This window comes from Chelon labrosus (genome assembly GCF_963514085.1).
Source record: "Chelon labrosus genome assembly, chromosome: 9".
In the NCBI taxonomy this organism is placed as follows: Eukaryota; Metazoa; Chordata; class Actinopteri; order Mugiliformes; family Mugilidae; genus Chelon; species Chelon labrosus.
This window is the reverse complement of record NC_140359.1, coordinates 21,610,174-21,633,316: the sequence shown is the minus strand read 5'-3', so window position 1 is coordinate 21,633,316 and position 23,143 is coordinate 21,610,174. Positions and strand designations below refer to the sequence as shown.

The 23,143-nt window shown below is 40.4% G+C and overlaps 3 protein-coding genes across 4 annotated transcripts; 2 read left to right on the top strand and 1 right to left on the bottom strand.

Annotated features, from left to right (window-relative positions):
• Positions 1-3,204, bottom strand: izumo1 (izumo sperm-oocyte fusion 1; the record flags this gene model as incomplete). Its single annotated transcript, XM_084552134.1, has 9 exons — positions 1-206; positions 1,020-1,188; positions 1,573-1,723; positions 1,936-2,063; positions 2,274-2,363; positions 2,494-2,514; positions 2,619-2,702; positions 2,816-2,890; positions 3,003-3,204. The coding sequence occupies 9 exons, from the start codon at positions 3,202-3,204 to the stop codon at positions 128-130; spliced, it is 999 nt and encodes a 332-aa protein (XP_084408260.1). The 3' UTR covers positions 1-127.
• Positions 3,205-7,206: 4,002 nt separating this feature from the next.
• Positions 7,207-13,349, top strand: LOC311493139 (uncharacterized protein). 2 transcript variants are annotated; one of them, XM_084551695.1, is made up of 5 exons: positions 7,207-8,181; positions 8,258-8,402; positions 8,518-8,644; positions 8,868-9,052; positions 9,824-13,349. In XM_084551695.1, the coding sequence occupies exons 1-5, from the start codon at positions 7,916-7,918 to the stop codon at positions 9,962-9,964; spliced, it is 864 nt and encodes a 287-aa protein (XP_084407821.1). In that variant the 5' UTR covers positions 7,207-7,915; the 3' UTR covers positions 9,965-13,349. The 2 variants fall into 2 exon arrangements, with proteins under 2 accessions (XP_084407821.1, XP_084407820.1); XM_084551694.1 differs by having other exon boundaries at positions 8,518-8,734.
• Positions 13,350-13,637: 288 nt separating this feature from the next.
• LOC311493559 (myogenesis-regulating glycosidase-like) lies at positions 13,638-22,508 on the top strand. The gene is made up of 6 exons (XM_084552276.1): positions 13,638-13,822; positions 15,486-15,958; positions 16,660-17,191; positions 18,188-18,992; positions 19,093-19,211; positions 20,412-22,508. The coding sequence occupies exons 2-6, from the start codon at positions 15,681-15,683 to the stop codon at positions 20,757-20,759; spliced, it is 2,082 nt and encodes a 693-aa protein (XP_084408402.1). The 5' UTR covers positions 13,638-13,822; positions 15,486-15,680; the 3' UTR covers positions 20,760-22,508.
• The last annotated feature ends 635 nt before the right edge of the window (positions 22,509-23,143 follow it).

Below are 23,143 nucleotides of genomic sequence, written 5' to 3'. Positions count from 1 at the left end.
TGATATCTGGACATGACTTGGCACTTTTTCACGGGAAATTTATTTGACCGTAGAGCACATGTACAACCTGAAGTGCGAAAAAGCTTCCAGTCAACAAAGTGTGTGTTTACTGTATACAGTAGATTCCTCACACCATGTTTTCTGAGTCTATTTCCTCCTTCCTCATTCTCAGTTCCTTTGCTGCTCTCCGCTGATTCATCATCATTCTACAAAAAAATACACAAAAGTAATAGTCTAACTTTTAGGGCATCCCCGGGATTTTAACATGTGTTGTCGCTCTTCATGCGTGTCTGAGTTGAAGTTAACACCTGCTGACATCACTTCCTGGAAAATGATGGTATTGTCACAGAAAACGAACTAAATGGAAATGTAGAAAATTCTGAAGACCGCAAAAACATTTGTGTGTGAAAATTTAAAATTGGCTACACTAGACAAAACAAACACATTCTGATGTAACAGTCCTGCACTAAATCCTCCACGAATGTTATAATGTTTAGTTTATGTTTAAACAGCATCACAAAGGCGGTGGTTATTGAGCTGTATGATCATTTTGAAGGATGTAGTTTGTGGTGATGTTAAACTGGCTTGAAATAAACACTACAGGGTTTCTGTTATTTAACCTAGCCCGCTGACTACAATGGGGTTGTCAAAATAATAGAAACATGGTATAGCACAATACAGTGACACTACAAACCACTGCCTCCAAAATAAAAGCACAGTCGTATCAACATCTCTCTCAGTTAATACCATAACCCTGAAGAAGCTCAGATTAAGTGAGGGGCTGTTATATTATAATGAACAAGTGTACCTAACGAACTGGGAAGTGAGTGTATGTCTGTTCATGCATTATACTGTATATCTAAACCTAATGAATCATATTTCAATCCTCAGACTACAGGACAACGCGGCCAGTTCCTTTGTCTTGCATCATTTAGTCTGACGTGCTCTCTGACTGCTTAGTGTCACCTCTTTCACCTCCACCCTTCCTGCCAACCTCCGCCCACTTGCAAGTCGCTCACCCCAGGACAACTGTGAGGCCTACGCTTGCTGTCAGACTCAGAGCGGTAACCATGGCGATGACTGGCACCAACAGGTCCTCTGTAGGTTGAAAAGGTGAGTAGTTGTCTCCACGAGGCGGGGGAGGGAGAGTGACGAAGGATCGGTGAGTTTGGTGAGGCAAAGGGGCGACTGTGAAGAAGGAGGAGAAAATAGAAGAGTAAAAGAGCATGTGGAGGCAGAGTTTCCTGCCTTCCTATAAATTTAGTATGATGAAACCACCAAAACAATACATTTGGGATTGTCTTCTATTTACAGCATAACGAGCATTTCAATATAAAATATTAAAATCCACGTAACAAGTAATACCATGGATAGATCAATGACAATGAACATCTTATATGTCCGTACAAGTGTGTCCAATATGTTTAGCTTTACAGACGGAAACTAACAGTCATACATATCTTAAGGCATTGGATTATATTCTAGTTGTTGGGAGTTTAACAAATATGGACTGAAGTGTGTTTTGACTGAGATTTTTATTTACTGATGACATGTCTGAATGCGGGACAATACCCGTGAGCAGGAAAGTGACTCGATAGAAGACGGTTCCGTTTTGGTCTTGCAGAGAGCAGCGATATGTTCCTTGCTCATAGACGTGCAGCTGATTCAAGACCACAGATGAGTCACCTGTCACTACCAGGGCCTTGAAGTCACTTTCATCCAGCTATATATAAACATTGGGAAGTGATAGTTAGTGGGAGGAAAAGCTGGCAGGCATTTTTTGTGGCGATACCTTGAAGCTAAATATGGGGCGAAAGTTAAAGAATGGGAAGTGGGGAGTATGCAGCCAAGTTATAACGCGATCTGTTTCTATAGAAGAAGCTTTTATGTGTTGTGTTGCGCTTTAATAAGCTTCTGTTTTTGTTGTTATCAGACCTTCTCAGTTCCTGGTGTTCCTGGGGCCCAAGAGTAGTGGTACTCTGGTCTCCCCAACAGAAGGCGTTGCCATGGAAGAAAACAGTTAAACACCACCTGGCCTCCCTCCTCAGCCTGCAGTGGACGTTCTGGAGAAAGGGTGAAAGGAGGGAGAACGAGGGATCCTCTGTTTGTTTGCATTAGGATTACTTGAATAATCTTTTTCATTAGCCCTGCACATGGCCAGGCGGCAGCAGTGCCTTGCTTGTAAATGGGGCACTGCAACCGCATTTGTATGACTCCTCCTCATCCAGTCAACAACAACACGCACACACACTCACAAATAGATAAAAATATACCACCACAATCCTGCAGGCCAGTCGGAGAGGGACAGATGTATATCTTGTAACGGCAAGAGAAGCAATCCATTACTCTCCTATGTAGAAGCCCTGAAAATCACACACACATGCACAGACATGTGTCCTGTAAACATGTAGAACATGCAGCACATAATACACGCCATGCATGTACAAAGACTTAAAGCAGTTAAGATGGGACGGTCAGACAGAATAAACTTACCACATTTGTTGGGGCACAATCCTGAGGGAGAGACAGATAATGAAATGAAATGAAATGCATCTCGCAGACAGCAATAATTTATACAAAGTGTCCTCAGAACACCCACTGTTATTCATACCACTTACCATCACGGATGAAGGCATCCAGGTGTTTCTCTAAGATCTTCCGGCCTTTTTCCATGATCTGAATGGCTTCAAATGTTCCAGATCCTTGATGATACAAGAGAATAGTTACGGTTTGTCACAATACGTCCAGCACCTCAGTTTACAACTACTGTTTTGTGAAATGAATAGTCAAGTTTTGAGTTTTTTTTACTGCTCACCACTGTGCTGAATTTTCAAGAAGCGGTCAAATTCACTCTGGTACTCCGTTTTGGTTCTGTACAGAGTGGTGGGATCTGGGCCACAGACGGTATTTAAATATTTTAATTAATGTTTGATTAGAAAAACAGTCTTTTACAAAACAATAACAAAAACAAGAAACAATGAAGGAGAATTGCTTGACCTCACCAATGACCCCCTTTCTTCCCCGGCTGGTCTCTCTGTAGGCCACATAGGCACGGTCACATATCTTTTTCATTTCTATCTGGTCGTTCACTGAAGGAGCAGACAAGATGAAGTCCTCATGTAGCAGCCTGATGCTACGGTCACACTGCAGACAGGCCTGGGCTGCAGGGACACAGCAAAGCAGGGACACCAGCATCAACAGCATCTCCCCTCAGTCACTTTGGCTGTTTCCTGTGGTTTTTCATTCAGTGCAGACTCTGAAACAGCCAATATTATTGTTACTAGACACACAGATAGAGTTGTCACCACTTCTACAAATGCTCTTACAGTAACTGGTACTTTCACACTTAGAAATGTACCACCTGCATAAGACCCATGTCCATTCTCTGATGAGTCACAACTGTTTTGGAGGCACACAGGTAGACCTACACAATATTAGGCAGGTGGTCATAATGTTATGCCTGAGCAGTGTATATCCACCATGTTTATACAATATCCAATATATTTGGGGGAGAAGTCCAGATGACATCTTCAGATGGTCTATTCGGTCTGATTAACAGTGAAGTAACCTAAAGATACTCTGTTCACTATCACATTAGACACATAAGCTTAATGTAATAATAAAATAGCTGATTATAATTCTGTTAATTAACTTAAAATAGACATAAATAAGTAAGCTGCTGCGACATATCAAAAAGATACGGTAAACAATTCAGCTGTTTACAGTACCTTTCTGCTTTCACCTCTTGCTAATGCTACAAGTGCTAGTAGCTACAGCTAACAAGTTAGCTAATGTTGCCAATTAAAACACAGCGATGAAGCTAACTGCTAGCTAAACTACGTAGACCTTTCAACTGTTGCTAATAATGTCGGTACGACTACATGATGTTAAAACAAAGTATAGAAGACTAGTCAGCTTTCCTGTTCATAGCTCGTTGCTGTCACCCAGTGGCGAAAAGGAGGCAACAGTCACACAATTATTATATTATTTCTCCGTGTAACTTCACACCTGTAGTTTGTTCAGGACGAGCTGTGCAGTCAGTGTTAATCCTGTGGCAGCTGCTGTTTCCACTCAGGCCCAGTCAAGCCCTGTTTTATATCCAGTCTATTGTCAAGCACATAAAAGGTCTTCTAACGGCTGCTCTTACATACAAACAATAAAACTGTCTGTAAAAAAATTAAGGGTTTGTATTAAAATATGCAGCTAAAATATGGCGTTATTTATGAGCCTCATTCTTGAGCGAACAGAGGGCCGTTCTGAGCGCAGACAAATATGTTTTGCAAGCACAAAAGTTAATGTTTGAGCAGATAATATTTTCACTCAGAGATAAATTTAATCTGAGCAAACAATAAACTATTTTGGGCACACAAAATGCATTTCTGTGTGTGTTCAGATCTGTGCAGAGACACGACAGCTAAAACTGCCTCTCAGGTTCACTTCAAGGCGCACTCGCTCGGAGCAGCGTCTGTGCTCAATCCTGTCAACACGCTCGCTCAACACGGTGCAGTGAAATATTTGTGCCACTATTCCAACCAATCACAAGCCTCGGATAGCGTCATCCTGATTGGCTGCTTCGCAGCGTCCTGACAACACTGTAAAAGGTGGTTTACAGCAGTGCCGCTGGTGGGATCTGAAGGCGAGAGGAGTTCATCGGCTTAATCGTCACTACATTACGTTTTCGGTTAGTTTTATATTTGCATAGTATTACATAAATTATACATTTATCACCGTCATATGAAGGAATTCCAGTTGATTTGACATCATGTTGGCTAACATACAGGGAAACTGGTCATCTGTCCTTGCTAGCTAGCTGTCGCAGGAGATGTGTGAACCAGAAGGGCGACAAGAAAACTTCACATCACGGCCACATGTAAGTAGTAGTTCATATTGCTTGGTCTAGTTTCTTACAATTCTTTGTTATGTTCAACAAATATGGTTCAACATGGTTATTTTCTTCTGTCTGAGAGCTCGCTGGCTAACCAGCGATTTTTTTTTTTTACTGCCGCTAAATCAACGAAGTAACCAACGTAGCTTACGATGCTAAGATAACATGTTTGCTAGCCACAACAGCTGAGACCGATGCAGTTAAAAAAATTAAGAAATTACTAATGCATTTAGTATTGTATTACTAATACGCTCTTAGACCTTACGAGTTTATCCTGACTGTCTCTTTCTTTTTCCAGTCAGAGGTGATCTTTGTTTAGAACATTCAATGAAAAATAAATATGGAGGAAAAAAGTGAACACATAAACAGTAATACACCACAACGTCAGGTGAGCTGCCTTTTTTTGTGTGTGGCTTAATTACCATTATTTCATCTGTTCACATAGTTAATTATTCTGGTCTCAAAATTGGATTAAGATTATAGCTAGCTAGCAAGCAGGACAATGGACCTATAGCTAATTTGTCAGTTTCGATTGATTATCATAGTATGTTTTTGTTTTTTTTAAAACTAATTTTAGCATTTTTAACTTATAATGTTATTCTTTTCCCGTTTGACTGATTAAGGATCATGGTGCGGTGGAGTCCGCAGCCAGAAACCTGGTGTCTCTGTTACTTAACACCATGGCTTCAAATGCTTCACCAAGTTCAGCAGCGTTGGGACAGGGAGAGACTAGAAATGTAACGGTGCAGCAAGAAATGACCAGGTTCGTGCCATCTCATTTTATATTTTTATTTGTATATTTGCAGATAAAATATTCATATTCATTTAGTATAACATCAAATACTTTTATTTAAATTGTAATGGACAGGACTGACAGGTCTTGCACTGTTCATTTAATTTGATCGCTAAAAACATTTTTGCCCAACAGAGCTTTTCCAGGATATTTCAAATCAAACTTCAGTCGTGGTAAAAAGAGGCTCTTATCTTCCACAAAGCAGCTTTCTAAAATATCTAGTAAGATCGTCGCCCTGAATTTTTATCTGCTGCAAAAAAACACATCCCATACACCAATGCCAGCTGAGGAGCTTGAACTCCTTCAAGCTGGCATGGGACGGCAAACAGTGTCCCTTCCTGATGATGGTGACCATGCAGAGGTATAGTTACTAATCCAGTTGTTTAGCTTAGTTTTTGAAGGTGGTGATTAGAAGACACTTTTATTAACCAATGCCCTTTCTGTGGTGTTCGCTCTTCCTTTACTTTATTGTGATCTAAGATTTCAAGACTGCTGACAGAAACATTTCCAAAAATGGAAAATCTTTATGGTGGATGGCTGTTACATAAAGCAACAGGTTTGTTCTAGCAACATTTTGTGTTTTTATGTTTTAATTAGTAGTAGCTGTGTCATTACATCCCACTTGAAATGTTAGCATATTTTCTGTTGTATATTGGTACTGTATGTGTAAGCATTGTAGATAACAAAGCAGATTTGCTTTGAGTTACTGATTTTTCTTTCTTCTCTTTCTCTTAATCAAGGTGGTAGTGGTCGACGAAAGCTGACAATGATTCCTCCAGAAGCAGAGGGATATTCTGTTAAAGCTCTGAAAGCTGTGTCAGCGGGTGGTAAAGCCATCTTTTACATAGTGCCACTTCAGGAGACATTAGACATATCTCCTTTGCCTCCAGACTCACAGCACTTTTCAAAGATGCCAAAGAAGATATGTTACCAGTGCAATGAAGTAATGCCTCTGCAGATGCTTGCTGTACACATTAAGACGTGCAAAGGAAATAATTATTCTGATGGGACTGATGACGAGGTGAGAACTAATGGTTTTATTTGGCATATGATGGAAATTATACAAAGAAAAAGAAACTGAAATTAACTTCTTTGTTTATTTGCAGTGCTCTGAGTTACAAATCATGGAGAACAAGTGCAAGGTACACTTAGCCTAGCGCAAGAATTCAAAATTACTCAAGTCCAGTTTGAACCAGTAATCAACTTTGTCTTTTAGGTGGTTTGTCCAATTTGCACTAAAGAATTTCCAGAGGATGAGATCATTGTTCATGCTGATCTCTGTGGAGAGAGGTAATCTAATTGAATCTACTTTCTCTTTGATAACTTTTTTAAATGGAGTAATGTACATCAAGTCTTAAGTTATTGAAAATAGTTTTTATTTACAGTTTTGCAAATGCTGGGCCTGCAGTAAATGAGAACAGTCCGTGCCAATTTGATGAAACTCTAGCATCCCCAATCAAAAGGTATGCTTTTAACTAATTGTGCAATTTCAAATATAAAATTGTAAAGTTCCTCTGCAAATGAAATGTATATATATTACAACGTAATCTCAAATTATTTTCAGAGGGTTTTAAATGTTTGTTTTTCTCTAAGTTTGACTTTGTTTCAGGTTCTATAACTAAGCTCTCTTTTTTTCCTCCTTTCTTTAAGCATGGGGGATGTGTTATGCTTCCTTGAGCAACAAGTTGACACCACAACAGAATTTAAACTTTGTGTGGACAGGGAAAGCCTTCCTGACAGAGGTATTCTCCAGTGGCAGAGAAAAAAAAATGCATCTCCTGCCAGTGCTTTAAAAGTGGTGTTTATTGGTGAGGCAGGCATTGATACGGGAGCACTTAAAAAGGAGTTTTTGACTGGTAAGTTGATCATTTCCAGTTTTCATCTATTGAAAATTCAATTGCAGATCACTTAAAACTGGGTACTGATTTTGTGCCTCAGATATGATTTCAGGTATTGAACGCAGATTCTTTGAAGGACCTGAGAGCCAAGGTAAAAACCCCAAATACTCTCTGTCAGACCTCGACAATGAAAGTTTCAGGTTGGTTAGCAGTGAGTATACAAGATTGCACTGATTAAAGTGTTTAAAGAAGAATACTTTTTTAAAAAAAATAAATAAATGAATAAATTTACATATATGCAGAACCATCGGTGAAATCATTTCTGTCAGCCTTGCCCAAGGTGGACCAGCTCCAGCTTTTTTTAAAGAGTGGGGTTACAATTTCCTCTGCACTGGAGAAATGGATTTCAGCTCTCTCTCCACAGAAGATGTGGCAGATCAAGAATCTTCCATACTCATTAGTAAGGTGAGCAGTCTTCCTCTATATATCTATCTATCTGTCTGCCTGTCTGTATGTTTATCTATATCTGTTTTTCTCCCCATTACTAAACATTTACAGGTTGAAAATGCAGCAGATACACAGAGTCTACTTCAGTGGGCTGACGAAATCATAAGCTGTGGGTACACCAGCAAGATTACACAGGATAAAAAAGAAAGCATTATTCGGTAAGGAGGGGACAAAGAAGGATTTTAACCATTTTAGTTTGTGGAGCTTGTTTGATTTTTGTGCTTTTCTTCATAGTGCTATTGTCTTGCACTCCACAACAAGACTTATTCCAATGCTGCAACAACTGAGGAATGGTATGGAACTGTATGGTCTTCTAAACCTGATGTCTACAAACCGTGAAGCTTGCCATGGCCTGTTTGTTCCTGGGAAGATTATCAAAGTAAGCATTCACTTGAAATGTTTCACTTAGGCCTAGGAGAAAATCTTCCAATCTGTATTATTTACTTAGCTATCTTATAGTTCTGACAGTTTAACAAACCTGCATTAACTTATAGCCAGACGCTGATTTCATGATGATGAACTGCCAGCCACAATTCAGTGAGAAAGGAACATCAAAGGAGAGGACGGAGAGGAAGATCATAAACTTTTTGCAAGATTACATGCAGGAGCTTGAAATGACAGGTACAGTATTACTTTACATTTCATCCATCTATTGTCTGTATCCTCTTCTTCCAATTCAGGGTAGCGGGGGACTGGAGCCTATCCCAGCAGGTATAAGGCCAGAGGCTAGAGTAACATTTGATGGTTAAATTGCTTTATATACAGAGTGTATAACCTTGGATATTAAGGAATTCTAAATCAAAAAGATTTTGATATTTTTCATTTTATATTTTACACATTTCAGACGGTGAAGGAGACTCAGCAGGTGAAGACATGGGTTTTCTTAAAGTCCATCATGTGCTCCAGTGGATGACTGGTCAGTCTCACATTCCCATACTGCCAGATGAAAAGAGACATTTCAAAATAACATGCAGCTTTGACCATCAGTGCCAACAGCGACTTGGAGATCACACAATTTGTTACCCAGTTGTAAGTGCATGCACTCGTACTGTCACTTTTCCAGTGCAACATTTAAACACTTACAATGAATTTAAAAGAGTTATGAGTGAAGCAGTTAGATATGGTGGAGGATTCCACAGAGTTTAGTACAAAAACTCTAGTTTTCTATAAGAAATAAATAAGGCTGTTTCTAAACAGCTGCTGTTGGAATATGTTCATAGCTGTTTTAAAGACAAAAGAAAGGAATTATTTGTTAGGAATATACTTCATTTCACATTTTTCCAGCACTCTGAAAAATGTCCCTACTTTATTCTCTGACTGTATCAATTGGAAAAATATCAAATTTTAACCTCCATCTTTACTGGGATGTTAAACTGTAATACTAAAGCAGCTTCCAAAAGGACCAAAAAACTGTTAAATGTATTTTAGGTTTTGAATTTAATGCACATGTTTCAGAAGTGTACACATTTGTTTTATTTCTGGATTAATTAACTACTGAGTATATGTAAAAATGAAATACAAACTACATCAACGCTGTTTATTTTTTCATGTTGGTACAGTAGATTTACATCAGTTTCTGCTGTTTCCATAACATCCTATTGAAATATGACAGTCAACAGTTCCAGGTTTCTGTGGTTTTAGGTAATCTTGAGTTTTCTAAAAGCCCATTTTAGATTTGTCAACAAGTGATTTGTTCATGTGTAAATGTCATTGTTAGTTTGACACCAGATGTAAAAATTGTATGTATAAGTCACGGCCATGTGACTGAGAGCGCTCAAGAGGATTGAGGTTTCTTTGAAGTTCCTCCAGAGCTTCCGCATGCAGTGGGCACTCAAGCTCAGGGATCACAACTGCACCATGGGAGTCTTCATGCAGTACAGCACTTTCCCAGTCAATGCCAGGATCTTGGACATCCTTCAAAAGAATAATAAACTTCATTAAGATCTGATTCTCAACAGCTGTGTGTTTACATTTGACAATAAATGCAAATATTACAAATGTCTCACTGTGTAAATATATCATTTCGAATAACTGGTAACTGCACACATGCCTGATGGTGGTAGTAGAGTTGATTTTTTTTTGTTAAGGAACATTTAGCACATATGCCTCAAAAGCATTGTGAACAATAGAAAGGGAAAAGCAATGTTGAATGAAAAGATTGATTTATTCATCAACTTGCTTATAAACTCAGATTTTTTAAAGTGCATGTGAATTATGTGTATTAATGGTTAATTATGCTACCTTGCTAATATTATGGCCTGCGACTGATTGTCACTGGTTTTGGCCTCTGTAAATGACTTCATACCTCAAGTCTCTCCCCCTCATCTAGATCTTGTAGATGTCCCATACACCACAGCTGCTCAGGAGTGAGACCTCCTTCTGTCCGTAGAGGATGATTATTCCACCCTCCAGTAAAGATTTTAAGATCTGCCTGGAGCCGAGGAATAAAGATGTAGTGGACGCCAAAGAGATGAATGGTATCAGAAATATCAAGCAGACCATCCTCCTCCAGTGAGTGAAGAATGTCATGGTACTTGCTTGTGACTGCAACCCAAACATCACGCCAAAGTCGCTCTATTCTGAAATGAAACATAATTAACATAACAATGAATTTATGCATTAAAACAATTTTTACTGGCAGAAACAACCAGACTGCTGGCTTACCTTTAATAAATGCAGTTAAATTTTCCAAAGAGACAAACCTCTGATTATGTACGCTCTTTCCTGAGATGAAGCTCGCTCTCCCTGTTCCTCGTGTTGCAAACATGAAATGTGCAATGTCAACATTTTCAACACCTTGGTCTGCCCTTACCCTAAGATGAAAATACACTGGTATAACTTTTGGCTTTTCAACAAGTGAATCACAACTTCTTGTTATCTAACTTTGAGTCAGGGCAAAATACCTTGACGGTAAGCCATGAAGCTGGACCGATCTCTGGAAATATGTAAGTGCTGTTGTTGCCCTGTTGTTATTTGCAGCATCCAAGTACAAGATCTGTAGTAAAACCACATGGAAAATTTTCAGTCTTCTTTGATCAGTGTATTTTTTCATCCTTCAGTTGAAGCTGTTCATTAGATTTGTGTTTACATCACCTAAATCCACATGCTGAATTTAGCATATTAATTAGATTATTATGAAGATGTCATTTGTGATATCCAAACACATGGAGTTATTAAACTTGTAAATTTGACAGAGAAAAGTTACCTTTCTTGAGTAGCCGTCTACTCCACCAAAGACAACGATATTGTACCTGTTCAAAACAATAACATTACAAGAAAAATTTACAAAGATGATCTTTGCATGACATGCCGTTAGCTTAATACCATACATATACTTGTATGAGCAAAAGTAAAAATGTAATTTAAGGAGAAAATGACTTTTGTCCCCTGAGAAGAGGCAAGAGGTCTTTTCAAGTCAACATTTATAAACTGCATGGCCAAAAACAGTCACACTATTTCATGGACCTGTCAAAAACAAAGAAGTGATTGCTCAAATCATTGTTTTCAGTGTATTGATGAAAAATGAGTGACTGAAAGAGCAAACAAAGTTGATATATGTATGACCTTCATCTAATCAAGCAGACTAACTTACCTTATTAGTTTGTGGTTCGTATCTATATGAACAAGAGAGAGAGGACCTCGCACAGAGTAACTTCTGCGTACCACACACCCAAGTTGTGTTATCCGTGAGAATATGCCAATGGCATCAGTTCGATGCATTGATGCCATTATTCTCCACCACTGAACACGGAGACCCATGGAAACCAAATGTCCTCGAACCATTCGGTAACCAGCATTTGGCATTTGACTTTTGATGGCCAATATCACATTGTCAAGCTCTTGGTCAGTCATTGTGCTGTAGGATCCCCTCACTGATAAGTCAAATTCTTGCATCCTCCTGTAAACAGTCCTTCTTGAAACACCAAGACATTTTGCAATGCAGGAAACTGGCAAATGTGTGTCCAACAAACTTTTTAATTTTTCTTTCTCAATCATGATTTTTGGGGGGCCAGGACCTGGACAGACTTCTGTTTCATGTTCCACAATGTGCAAGCTGCTGGCATTTATTTCAGCCTGGACTAAAAGATGGAGACTACGGAGTGCTTCTGTAATCTCTGACACATTGCCTATCTGCTCTGAAAATGACTCGAACAAAATAAGTTCATGGCGTGTCAGAAATTCCAAGTAGTCCAGATTAAGTGGCTGCTGATTTAAAGCAGATTCCAGTTTGTTGAGAAGTCTCTCCATCATTTGATACCGTAGTATCCCCTAGGGAAAGTGTAACAAAGACAATATAAGACAGCCTTGTAGACAACCACAATAATTCTAAAGATTAGCTTCAAAACAAAGACAAGAGACTGATGTTAAGCCTTTAATCAAATAACATTACCTTTACTATTCAAGCATATTGTCTCAATATTTGTAAAGATCAAGTTTTCACAAATTGTCCCTTAGGGCAGATGTGATTCAAGAATAAAGCATCGGTCTCAGCTGTTGTGGCTAGCAAACATGTTATCTTAGCATCGTAAGCTACGTTGGTTACTTCGTTGATTTAGCGGCAGTAAAAAAAAAAAATCGCTGGTTAGCCAGCGAGCTCTCAGACAGAAGAAAATAACCATGTTGAACCATATTTGTTGAACATAACAAAGAATTGTAAGAAACTAGACCAAGCAATATGAACTACTACTTACATGTGGCCGTGATGTGAAGTTTTCTTGTCGCCCTTCTGGTTCACACATCTCCTGCGACAGCTAGCTAGCAAGGACAGATGACCAGTTTCCCTGTATGTTAGCCAACATGATGTCAAATCAACTGGAATTCCTTCATATGACGGTGATAAATGTATAATTTATGTAATACTATGCAAATATAAAACTAACCGAAAACGTAATGTAGTGACGATTAAGCCGATGAACTCCTCTCGCCTTCAGATCCCACCAGCGGCACTGCTGTAAACCACCTTTTACAGTGTTGTCAGGACGCTGCGAAGCAGCCAATCAGGATGACGCTATCCGAGGCTTGTGATTGGTTGGAATAGTGGCACAAATATTTCACTGCACCGTGTTGAGCGAGCGTGTTGACAGGATTGAGCACAGACGCTGCTCCGAGCGAGTGCGCCTTGAAGTGAACCTGAGAGGCAGTTTTAGCTGTCGTGTCTCTGCACAGATCTGAACACACACAGAAATGCATTTTGTGTGCCCAAAATAGTTTATTGTTTGCTCAGATTAAATTTATCTCTGAGTGAAAATATTATCTGCTCAAACATTAACTTTTGTGCTTGCAAAACATATTTGTCTGCGCTCAGAACGGCCCTCTGTTCGCTCAAGAATGAGGCTCATAAATAACGCCATACTAAAACACACACACGTATAAGTTAGTTACACCGAAAGACGTTTTGAACGCTGCGAATTATTTGAACCGTTTCCATGGCTGATATAAAAGAACCGTTAATGTCAGTTAATACTAATTTAACAATGTTGTGTCGTGTGCTGTGCGTTTGACAGGTTTGTTTTTTTCCCCGCTAAAAAAAATAAATAAAAAAAAATAACACATTTCAAATATTATTATATATGACAAGTCTATTTTAAGATAAAATTGGATTTTTTTTAAAAGACTTTATTGTCGCACTACATTTCCCAGAAACCAACGGCATAGAAGTGACAGACAGATAGGCGGACCAATCCGCTTCGAGCTCGTTAGCTATTGGGCGTTAGCGTGGAAGTTTGAGCCGCCCTGCAGCTGCACTGAAGAGCACTGCGTTCACAGCTGTACACATCGGAACCAGAGTGAGATACAGAGGTAAGGTAACTCTCTTTTTTTTTTTTGTGGCAGCTAAACTATAGATGGTAGTTTAACTGTCATATAACTTATCTGGGTATTATGGACATAGCTTGTATAGATTTGAACTATGTACACTGTTGTCCTTAGACAAGAGTCACGACAACTGGCACAGCAGGTTACAGCCACTGTAACGTCCATGTACGGCAGAGCCAACAATGGCTTGTTGGTTATCGACCAGAGAGCTGGAAATGTTGTGTTAGTAGTTAGATATATTCCCTGCGACTGAGGGCACTGTTAATGTCCACTGCGATCATTTTAGCAATGTCAGGTGTTTTTACAGTAAACGTCACATAGTCAAGATAGTGTGCAGTCACTGTAAAGGAATCCCGACTGTGTTTATGAGCTGGTTAAGAAAACATGCTTTACAACCTGCTGTACTTTATTACAGTGGTGACAGTGAGCAGGGCGAGGGAACAATGATTCATAAGCATTGTCTCTAAAATACCCAGAGCTTATTGCTGGAAAATGTGAGAAAATATTGTATGTGAGCAATAATGATTGTAAAAATAATTTGAGATTGTTTCCTTAAACTATTAGTGCCAAAATCTGGGATACTCAACAACACTTCTGGAATAACTTGTGCTATTAAGGCCACTGATTTTATTAAACACTTTAAACCAAGTTAGAGTTTGATCCAGCAACACGAGGATTAAAGCACTGGACCAGAAAGTGCAGAGCAGCCTTATGCTCATGCCAAGCAGGGTGGGTTAAGTTCAGCATGTGACTGAAAACACACACACACACACACACACACACATACGCTGATCATCCTTAAATGGCATGATACTGACGGCACCGCCTTGTCTGTAATTGTTTGTATAGATCAGGTAAAGGATCTTATTCTAAAAACAAATTGTACTAGCTGAAAGAGGGAGGGTTGATTCAAAGAAGCCTGTTTTTGCGGGTTATGCATTTACAGTATTCCAGTGTCTCCTTGTTGCAGCCGCTAAGCTTTATCAGAATAAAATAAGAAAGTTGAGCTGGAGCATAATGATACCTGTGGGGAGTTTAAATAGTGCCCTGCCGTGGATGACTGGACTCTGTCTGGAAAAAAACCTGCATGTTTGCTGCAGTACAGTTATTTGAGGGCTGCTGCTCTTAAATATTATTTACTCTTGTCTAAAGTGGTCTTACCTGTGAGATAAATATAACTGAATCATGCTGACAGGATGTCTACGCGTTCTCTGATCATACCCTGGCTACCATCAGTGCCATGTGTGGCTACAGAGTCTGGCTTGCTGCCATTTACCAGATTAAAGGTCTGGCGCTCTCTCTTTCTCTCTCTCTCTCTCTCTCTGCTGGACGCTGCTGATGCTGCAGGGCATACTTAACAAGTGCACACACACAAGTACAGCAATATGTAAGCTTTCTGGAGAAGCAGAATAGTGCACGACAACAGTAAAAGTTTATTTTATCTTATTTAATTACTCTTATCAGCCTCTTTGTGTTGGATTGTTGCATTGTATACATACAGTTTGTCATGTTGTTGGGTTAATCCGTGTGTCACACATATGCTGTATGTTGTTTTCTTGACGCTGTTTCCTTAAAGTGGACTTAAACATGTTGTACCATACTTCACCTGCATGTTGACTGCTTCTGTGTGCTTCTGTCTCTCTCACAGGTTTGGACAAACCAGCCCCTCATTCAGAAATGGAGATTTTTTTAAAGACTGGCTGGTTTTCCTCCCTCTTCTCTGCTGCTGCCGTGGAGGTTTAGTTCTTTTTTTTTTCACAAGCACTGAGAACAAGTCAACTACAGCCGTCCATTCCTCCCATTCCTCCTCAAAACCGACTTCTATGCACACAAAGTTTTCAGCATGTATCAGATCGTCCCGGTGGCTCCTGGGGAGCAGCAGGCGGCTGGGGGAGCGGGTGGCTCTCCGCTTAAGAAGAAGCTGGCTCACGAAGGCCGCCCTCTGGTGATAGCAAGTATCCTGGGTTTCATCCTGGTCCTAACTGCTGTGGTCTCCTGGTGCTACTACTTGGTGTCTCTCCGCAAAGCCCAGCTGCTGAAGACCGAGTTGTTAGACCTCAACAAGGGTGGCTTTATCATCCGCAACCAGGCAGGATTTGTCATCTTCACTATGACTTTCAGGTGTGTTCACTGTTGGGGGTATTTTCATTCTTTATTAACGCTTTGATTTTTGTCTAGATGCATATTTTTGTCGCTAAAGCCCCATTGTATGAATTTTACAGTAAAATAAGATGGATACATTTATTGGTACAGAGATCTTTAGCTTGAAAAACAACTATAATTACTTACTGCTCTCCAAAGTGCTTTTATAAAGACTATTTTCTCTCACTTGGCTAATTGTTTCAGCTCTGCCAATAAGTAAGAGGGGTAATAAAATAACCCTGCTGATGCCATGGCTATTTTACAGCAGTCAAAACATGAAGTAACAGGGAAAAAAAAGGAACATCTGCCAAATAAGTTGTTTTGACATCAGTGCATTCGTTTCTTCTCTCGTGTTCTAAAAGGCAGCCTGTCGGCCACATGAGGGTGGATAATGGAAAACCAGACGAGGCAGACACGTGATTGCACCCTTAGGGGAGTCTAATTTAGTCGTGTCCTTCATCAGCAGAGTTCACATATTGACAGAAATAGCCATACCATCCCCTTGTTGTGATTGGTTTCTTCTTTGTTGCAGTATTCTGATCATCTCATTTTGGCAAGCTTACTATGTTTTCAGCATTACACAAATGTGACTTGGTTCAAATAATCCCAGCTCAATTAGTGCTGTGCTTAACTTGTCCCTTTATTCATTTTCTTGTCCCTCTTTCCACGCACTGTCCTAGATCTGGCGCTCTGGATCTTGACTCCTGCTCGAAGGAGGGTGATATGTTGACCTGCACTCAGTCCGATTCTGGCAAGCTCAACTTCTTCATCCAGACGGTTCAACCAAAGAGAACAGTGATGTGTTACCGAGTTCGCTGGGAGGAGCTGCAAAATAAGCACTCAGTAGAGCATGCCATGACCTATAATGTATCTCACTGGTATGGAGGAGCAGAGACGGCAACGCAGTACTGGCCCAACAGGATCCAAGGCGAAGTGGAACCGCAGCCTTTCGTCACCAGTGATGTCTACTCCAATCGAAACGCTTTTGGGGGAATCCTGGAACGCTACTGGCTGTCGTCAAATGCAACCGCAATCAAGATTAATGACTCTGTGCCGTTTCATTTGGGCTGGTCACAGAAGGACGGGACGCTGAGGTTCCAGGCCCGGTACCAGGACTCACCCTTCAGACCACAAGACCGACAACAGGCCTTACCTGAACTCAGCTACAGAGTCTGTGTGGGCTCAGACGTTACCTCTATTCACAAATACATGGTGAGTGGAGTAAACATACACTGATCAGCCACAACATTAAAACCGCTGACTGGAGAAGTGAATAACATTGACTTAGTACATACTTAGTTGTATTTACACCGATCAGCCACAATATTAAAACCACTGACAGTAAATAACATTGGCCAGCTTGTGTTGTGTTTCCAGCAGTTCAGTGTTGTGCTGGGAAACTTTTGGACCTGACATCCGTGTGGATGTTACTTAGACATGTAGCACCCACCTAGACCAGACCAGGCACCCCCACCCCATAGCAATGACACTCCCTGATGGCAGCAGCCATCCCCAGCAGGATGCAGTCTGACACAGGCACACACACAAAAACTGTTTAGGAACAACTCAAAAAAACATTAAAAACAACACAAGGTGTTGACCTGGCCTCCAAATTCACTAGATCCCAAACTGATCAAGTATCTGTGGGATGATCCACAGAGGCCCCACTAACAACATTCTGTTGCCAGACACGATGACCAACGTTTGTCACATTTTATAGACTAAACGATTGTTAAAATAATAACTGAATTAACTGTTTAGTTGCAGCCTAAATTTGTAATTGCATAAGAAGGTCTGCAGTCAGATATCACACCATTATCAGGAGGTTTCACTTTCTCTCTAGAGTGGTGTTTACAGGAAGACTTGCACAGTCTGCAAAGTATTTTAGTTCCTTCTTTTCGTCGTGCTATCATTCATGCTTTGTCCAGTTAGCTTAGCTCCACAAGCTCACTAGTTTGAATGTTACATCTAGTTGTATTATAGTATATAGTATATATATATATATAGTATTGTTATTTGCTGCAAATAATTTGTTAAGGAAAGGTGTGATTGACTGCCAGACTAGCTGGATACTTCCTTCCCTAGCTAATAGAAGAAAGCCACTTAGGATATTTGCCAAAATGTCTTACTTATGAAGGCTTGGATTAAACTAAGAAAAAAAATAACACATCTATAGTTACCCTGTGTGTATTCATGTGTTTTTCTTAGGTGCGTCGGTATTTTCCAAAGCCCATCAAAGTCCCACCTCCCGATTTGTTCAAGCAACCAGTGTGGTCCACATGGGCGCTCTACAAGACAGCTGTAACTCAGGAGAAGCTCCTGTACTACGCCTCTAACATCACCAAGCATGGCTTCACGTGCTCCCATCTGGAGCTGGACGACCGCTACACAGCCGACTATGGAGAGTTTGACTTTGACCCGCAGAAGTTCCCCAATGCCAGCGGTATGTTTGACAAACTCAGAGAGGACGGGTTTCAGGTGACGCTCTGGACGCATCCGTTTATCAACTACGACTCCATTAATTTCGGTGTAGCTGTGGAGAAAGGGCTGTTTGTTCGGGAGCCCAGTGGTGACCTGCCCGCTCTGGTCCGCTGGTGGAACGGGATCGGAGGAATCTTGGACTTCACCAACCCAGATGCTCGTGAGTGGTACTCCTCCCATCTGGGCTTGCTCAAAGACCGCTATAACGTGACCTCCTTCAAGTTTGATGCAGGAGAGACGAGCTACCTCCCCCGACAGTTTAGCACCCTGATCCCACTGTCTGACCCGTCTACCTTCACCCGCCGCTACACGGAGATGGCCATACCCTTCAGTGAGCGCGCTGAGCTGAGGGTGGGTTACCAGAGTCAGAATATTTCCTGCTTCTTCAGGATCATTGACAGAGACTCTGTGTGGGGATATGAGCTCGGCCTCAAGTCCATCATCCCGACCGTTCTGACTGTTAGTATTTTGGGCTACCAGTTTGTCTTACCTGATATGATCGGTGGGAATGCATACCCAAACCACACTGCAGGTATGGTACACAGTAACATGCTTGAAAGATGGTCCTGTTGAAGACACATCTTGATGTTTTATGCTTTGGTGTACAGTCTGACATCTTTGTTGTATTTTAGATGGATTCGATGGAAAAAATGGTCTGCCTGACAGAGAGCTGTACATCAGATGGTTGGAGCTGTCTGCTTTTATGCCCGCCATGCAGTTCTCTATACCACCGTGGGCCTATGACAATGAGGTGAGTCAAGAAAAACAGCTGATACACAAAGAAAGTACAAAAAATAAATGTTTCTCTTCCATTTATTTATTTTTTTTGTGTGTGTATTATTTTTGCGCTGCCACCAGAAGGCACCAGAGTTTAACTTTCAAGTTGCACACATGGTGGTTTTTATTTGTGGTAAGATACAACAATTTGAGGAAGCTTACTTTTGTACTATGTTTAAATAAAAACTGAAACCATGACCTCAGGTGCATACAAGAATAGCACATAGGTTGTTCTCATGTTTTCAAGATTCAAGATTCAAGATTCAAGATTTCTTTATTGTCAATTTTTCAATACGTTCACAACATACCGAAAAATTGAAAAAACTTTTCTCTCTCTTCTCACACAATAATAAAAAAGAAAAACCTAAATAGACCTAGAGTGGATGTGAAAAAAATGAAGTGGCAGTAAAAAAGTTACTATGTAAACATTCTGTATAAATATATGTATAAATATAGTTAATAAATACAAATAGAAATAGAAATTACTATGTACAGCTTAGTGCAATGTATAGTTTGCAGCTTGGGTTTTCCCAGTAAATGTGCAAAAAGGTGCAGTAAGGTGCCGATTACTGTCAGGTTGAGTCTTTTGTAACTAAGGCAGGTGAGGTAGGGTCCTTGTGTGATGGGTGGGTTATAGTCCGGCAGGGGGCACGAGGCGGGCCCACTGTAAAACAAAAAAAAAAAAAAAACATCCCTTGTACATGAGAAGTTCATATATGACAAATGTGCCAGTGAAGACTCCTAGCACCGGTTTTGCACTTGATCCAGGTGTGTAGGTTTGTTCACAGAAATATACGAATGTACAAATGGTCAGATAAAGGGTACAAAAACAAATCCTGTTCCTGTGTCTTCTGACTGTCCATCCACCCAAATCCAAAGATCTCATCTAAATGTTAAAATGGTGACTTGTGCTCGGCTTTACAAAGGGGGGGCTGCTGACACGCCTCAGGGAAGAAGAACTTCACTTCTTCAAGCAAAACATTTTATTTATTTTTTTTGTTGTATTTATCTAGAACTAAATATCCTAAAGGGATGCTTAAAGTGGCTACTAGTCAAAGACAATGCTCTCCTTTTATTTTATTCTTAATCCATCAACCATCATACCACAGAGGCTGTTAGATGGCGTATGCTCCAGTGTGTCTCTAACTCTGTATCTTTGTACCTCAATCTACAGGTGGTACAGATTGCACAGAAGTTCACAAAGCTCCATGAAACCCTGGTGGCTCCTAGGGTGCTCGAACTGGCAGGCGAGGTTCTTAATACAGGAGACCCAATCATACGGCCCCTCTGGTGGATCGCCAATGAGGACGAGGCCGCCTACAAGATTGACTCCCAGTTCCTGATCGGCGATGACCTGATGGTGGCTCCGGTGTTGGAGCCAGGAAAGCAGGAGAGGGACATCTACCTGCCCGCAGGACGGTGGAAAAGCTACAAGGGGGAACATTTTGACAAAGGTCCCATGTACCTCACCGACTACCCTGTGGACCTGGATGAGATAGCTTTCTTTACATGGGTTCATTGAGGACACACAAGCTCTCTCACACATGCAATACGCACATGTAAATCAAAACGTTGAGCACACATGCCAAGAAATAGCAGGGGATGTTTGTTTTTTCAAAGGGAAATTACCACTAGGGAGTTGCTTGTAAAAAGGGATTTGGCTTTGTCTCCTCCAATCGTTTCTTTGTCTGGACTTCCTGATACAAACTATAACCATCCACCCAAAGAATCAAAATCTGCTTCCAATTATCTTTTTGCACCCTAAAAATGATCTTCATCCCCATGTGCCTTCCGCGATCCCAGATTGTATCATTACTGCAGTCTTCCACGTAATGGGTACTAAGCCTTGAATGGTATTGGTACGTTCACTGTATTTTATCTTGTGTGGATTTTATTTCATTGTAGATTAGATAACGGTGCCAGAGGATAACCGAGAAGTGTTTTTCCTGCCGACCGGCAATAAATACGCTCTCTGAGCTGCACAGATGCAACCCTGCTCAGAGTGCGCGCCAAAACCTTATGTCACATTCTAAGCTCCCTGTGTTTAAGCTAACATAAATTCACATTGCACTAATGACTAAATGTAACTCAAGTGTTAGTCGATTATTCTTTACATTTAGCTAATTTATGGAAAGTTCTTAATATATGTAAATATGTGCGACTCTGGGGTTTTTAGTTAGGGGTATTTGACACGATCAACTAATTTTACGTCGACATGTCTTCACCTGTAGTGCCATTCTGTCATGTCAGTGCCAAAATCTACCGCTTTCTGTCCATATAAGTCAAATTCACTGCTCAGGGTACATTTTTAAAAGAAGACTTTTGTGTTAGAATAATCTTTTCTGATCCACAGTGACAGATTTAATATGATACTAGTACTAATGGGCTGCCTTGTGAAATAGTTATTGTTCTCAAAGATGCCATATTTCAGTGTACCGTCCATGTTTGCCTTGTGACTTGATTTGCCTTATTAGCTAAACTAAGGTTTGCCAGACGTAGCACAGAGAACCAGTAGAGTGTTGAAACGCTCACTGCTGCACACAGTCGATGCACTGCAACGTCTTTTATGTCTTTGCAAACGGCATGAGGAATTTTATTTTTAAATTAGACTCTTGTCGCCTGAATATAAGTTTGTCTGCTCGTACATGGCGACCGCTAGCACACAGCTTTAGAAGTAAACTAAATGCCTTGCTTGAAAGTAATTACACTGTATAGGTTTGTTAATATGCAGACATGTGACGGTTTAGAGTATCTCCTGCTCATTCTGCTGGTTTTTGTTTGATGAAACTAACTTCCTGTAAGTTGGTCGTCTTTGTGTTGGGTTTTTGAATTTGTAAACCTTGCCACCGGATGATAAAGTCAGAAGTGGTCAAACCTCACACAGCCACACACAGCCACAGGAAGATATGCGAAGGGCTTGAAGAGAAAGTAAATGAATTACTGTAAGGAAATATAATGTGAAATGTCAGACGTACGCACATAGACAACATTTAAAGGGATTTAAAAAATGGGATTTTGTCAAAACACTGAATAAATGGACTGGCTAACAATCTGCTGTTGGAGTTTGTTGAAATCCTTAAAAGTATTTCCAGTTGGAAACAAAAGGAAATAGTTTCTTGTGTTTTAATGTTAGCATTACTTTAGTGCTAGGAAACCAACTTTATTTTGTATCGGATTTGAAACTACCAGCCTTTAGATCCGGTTCACTTTGAAAACCTTTAAAATGAATGTGCCATGTATATACAGTGGCTTGCAAAAGTATTTATACCCCTTGAACTTTTCCACATTTTGTCACGTAATGACCACAAACATATTTTATTTGAATTTTATGTGAAAGACCAACACAAAATGGCACACAATTGTGAAGAAGAAAGAAAATTATACATCCAATTATTATACATACAACCAATTGCCTTCAGAAGTTGCCTGATGATTGCTGAATGATCAAATGTTGACCTAATGATAAATGATAAATAGAGTCCGTGTGTGTAATCCAATCTCCGTGCAAATACAACTGTTCTGTGACGGCCTCAGACGTTTTTTAAGAGAATATTGGGGAGCAAACAGCATCATGAAGTCCAAGGTACACACCAGACAGGTCAGAGATAAAGTTGTGGAGAAGTTTAAAGCAGGGTTAGGCTATAAAGAGATTTCCCAAACTTTGAACATCTCATGGAGCAATGTTCAATCCATCACCGGAAATGGAAAGAGTATGGCACAACTCCAAACCTACCAAGACACGTCTGTCCACCTAAACTTACAGGCTGAACAAGGAGAGCACTGATCAGAGATGCAGCCAAGAGGCCCATGGTGACTCTGGACGAACTGCAGAGATCCACAGCTCAGGTGGGGGAATCTATCTACAGGACAGTTATTGGTCATGCACTGCACAAATCTGGCCTTCAT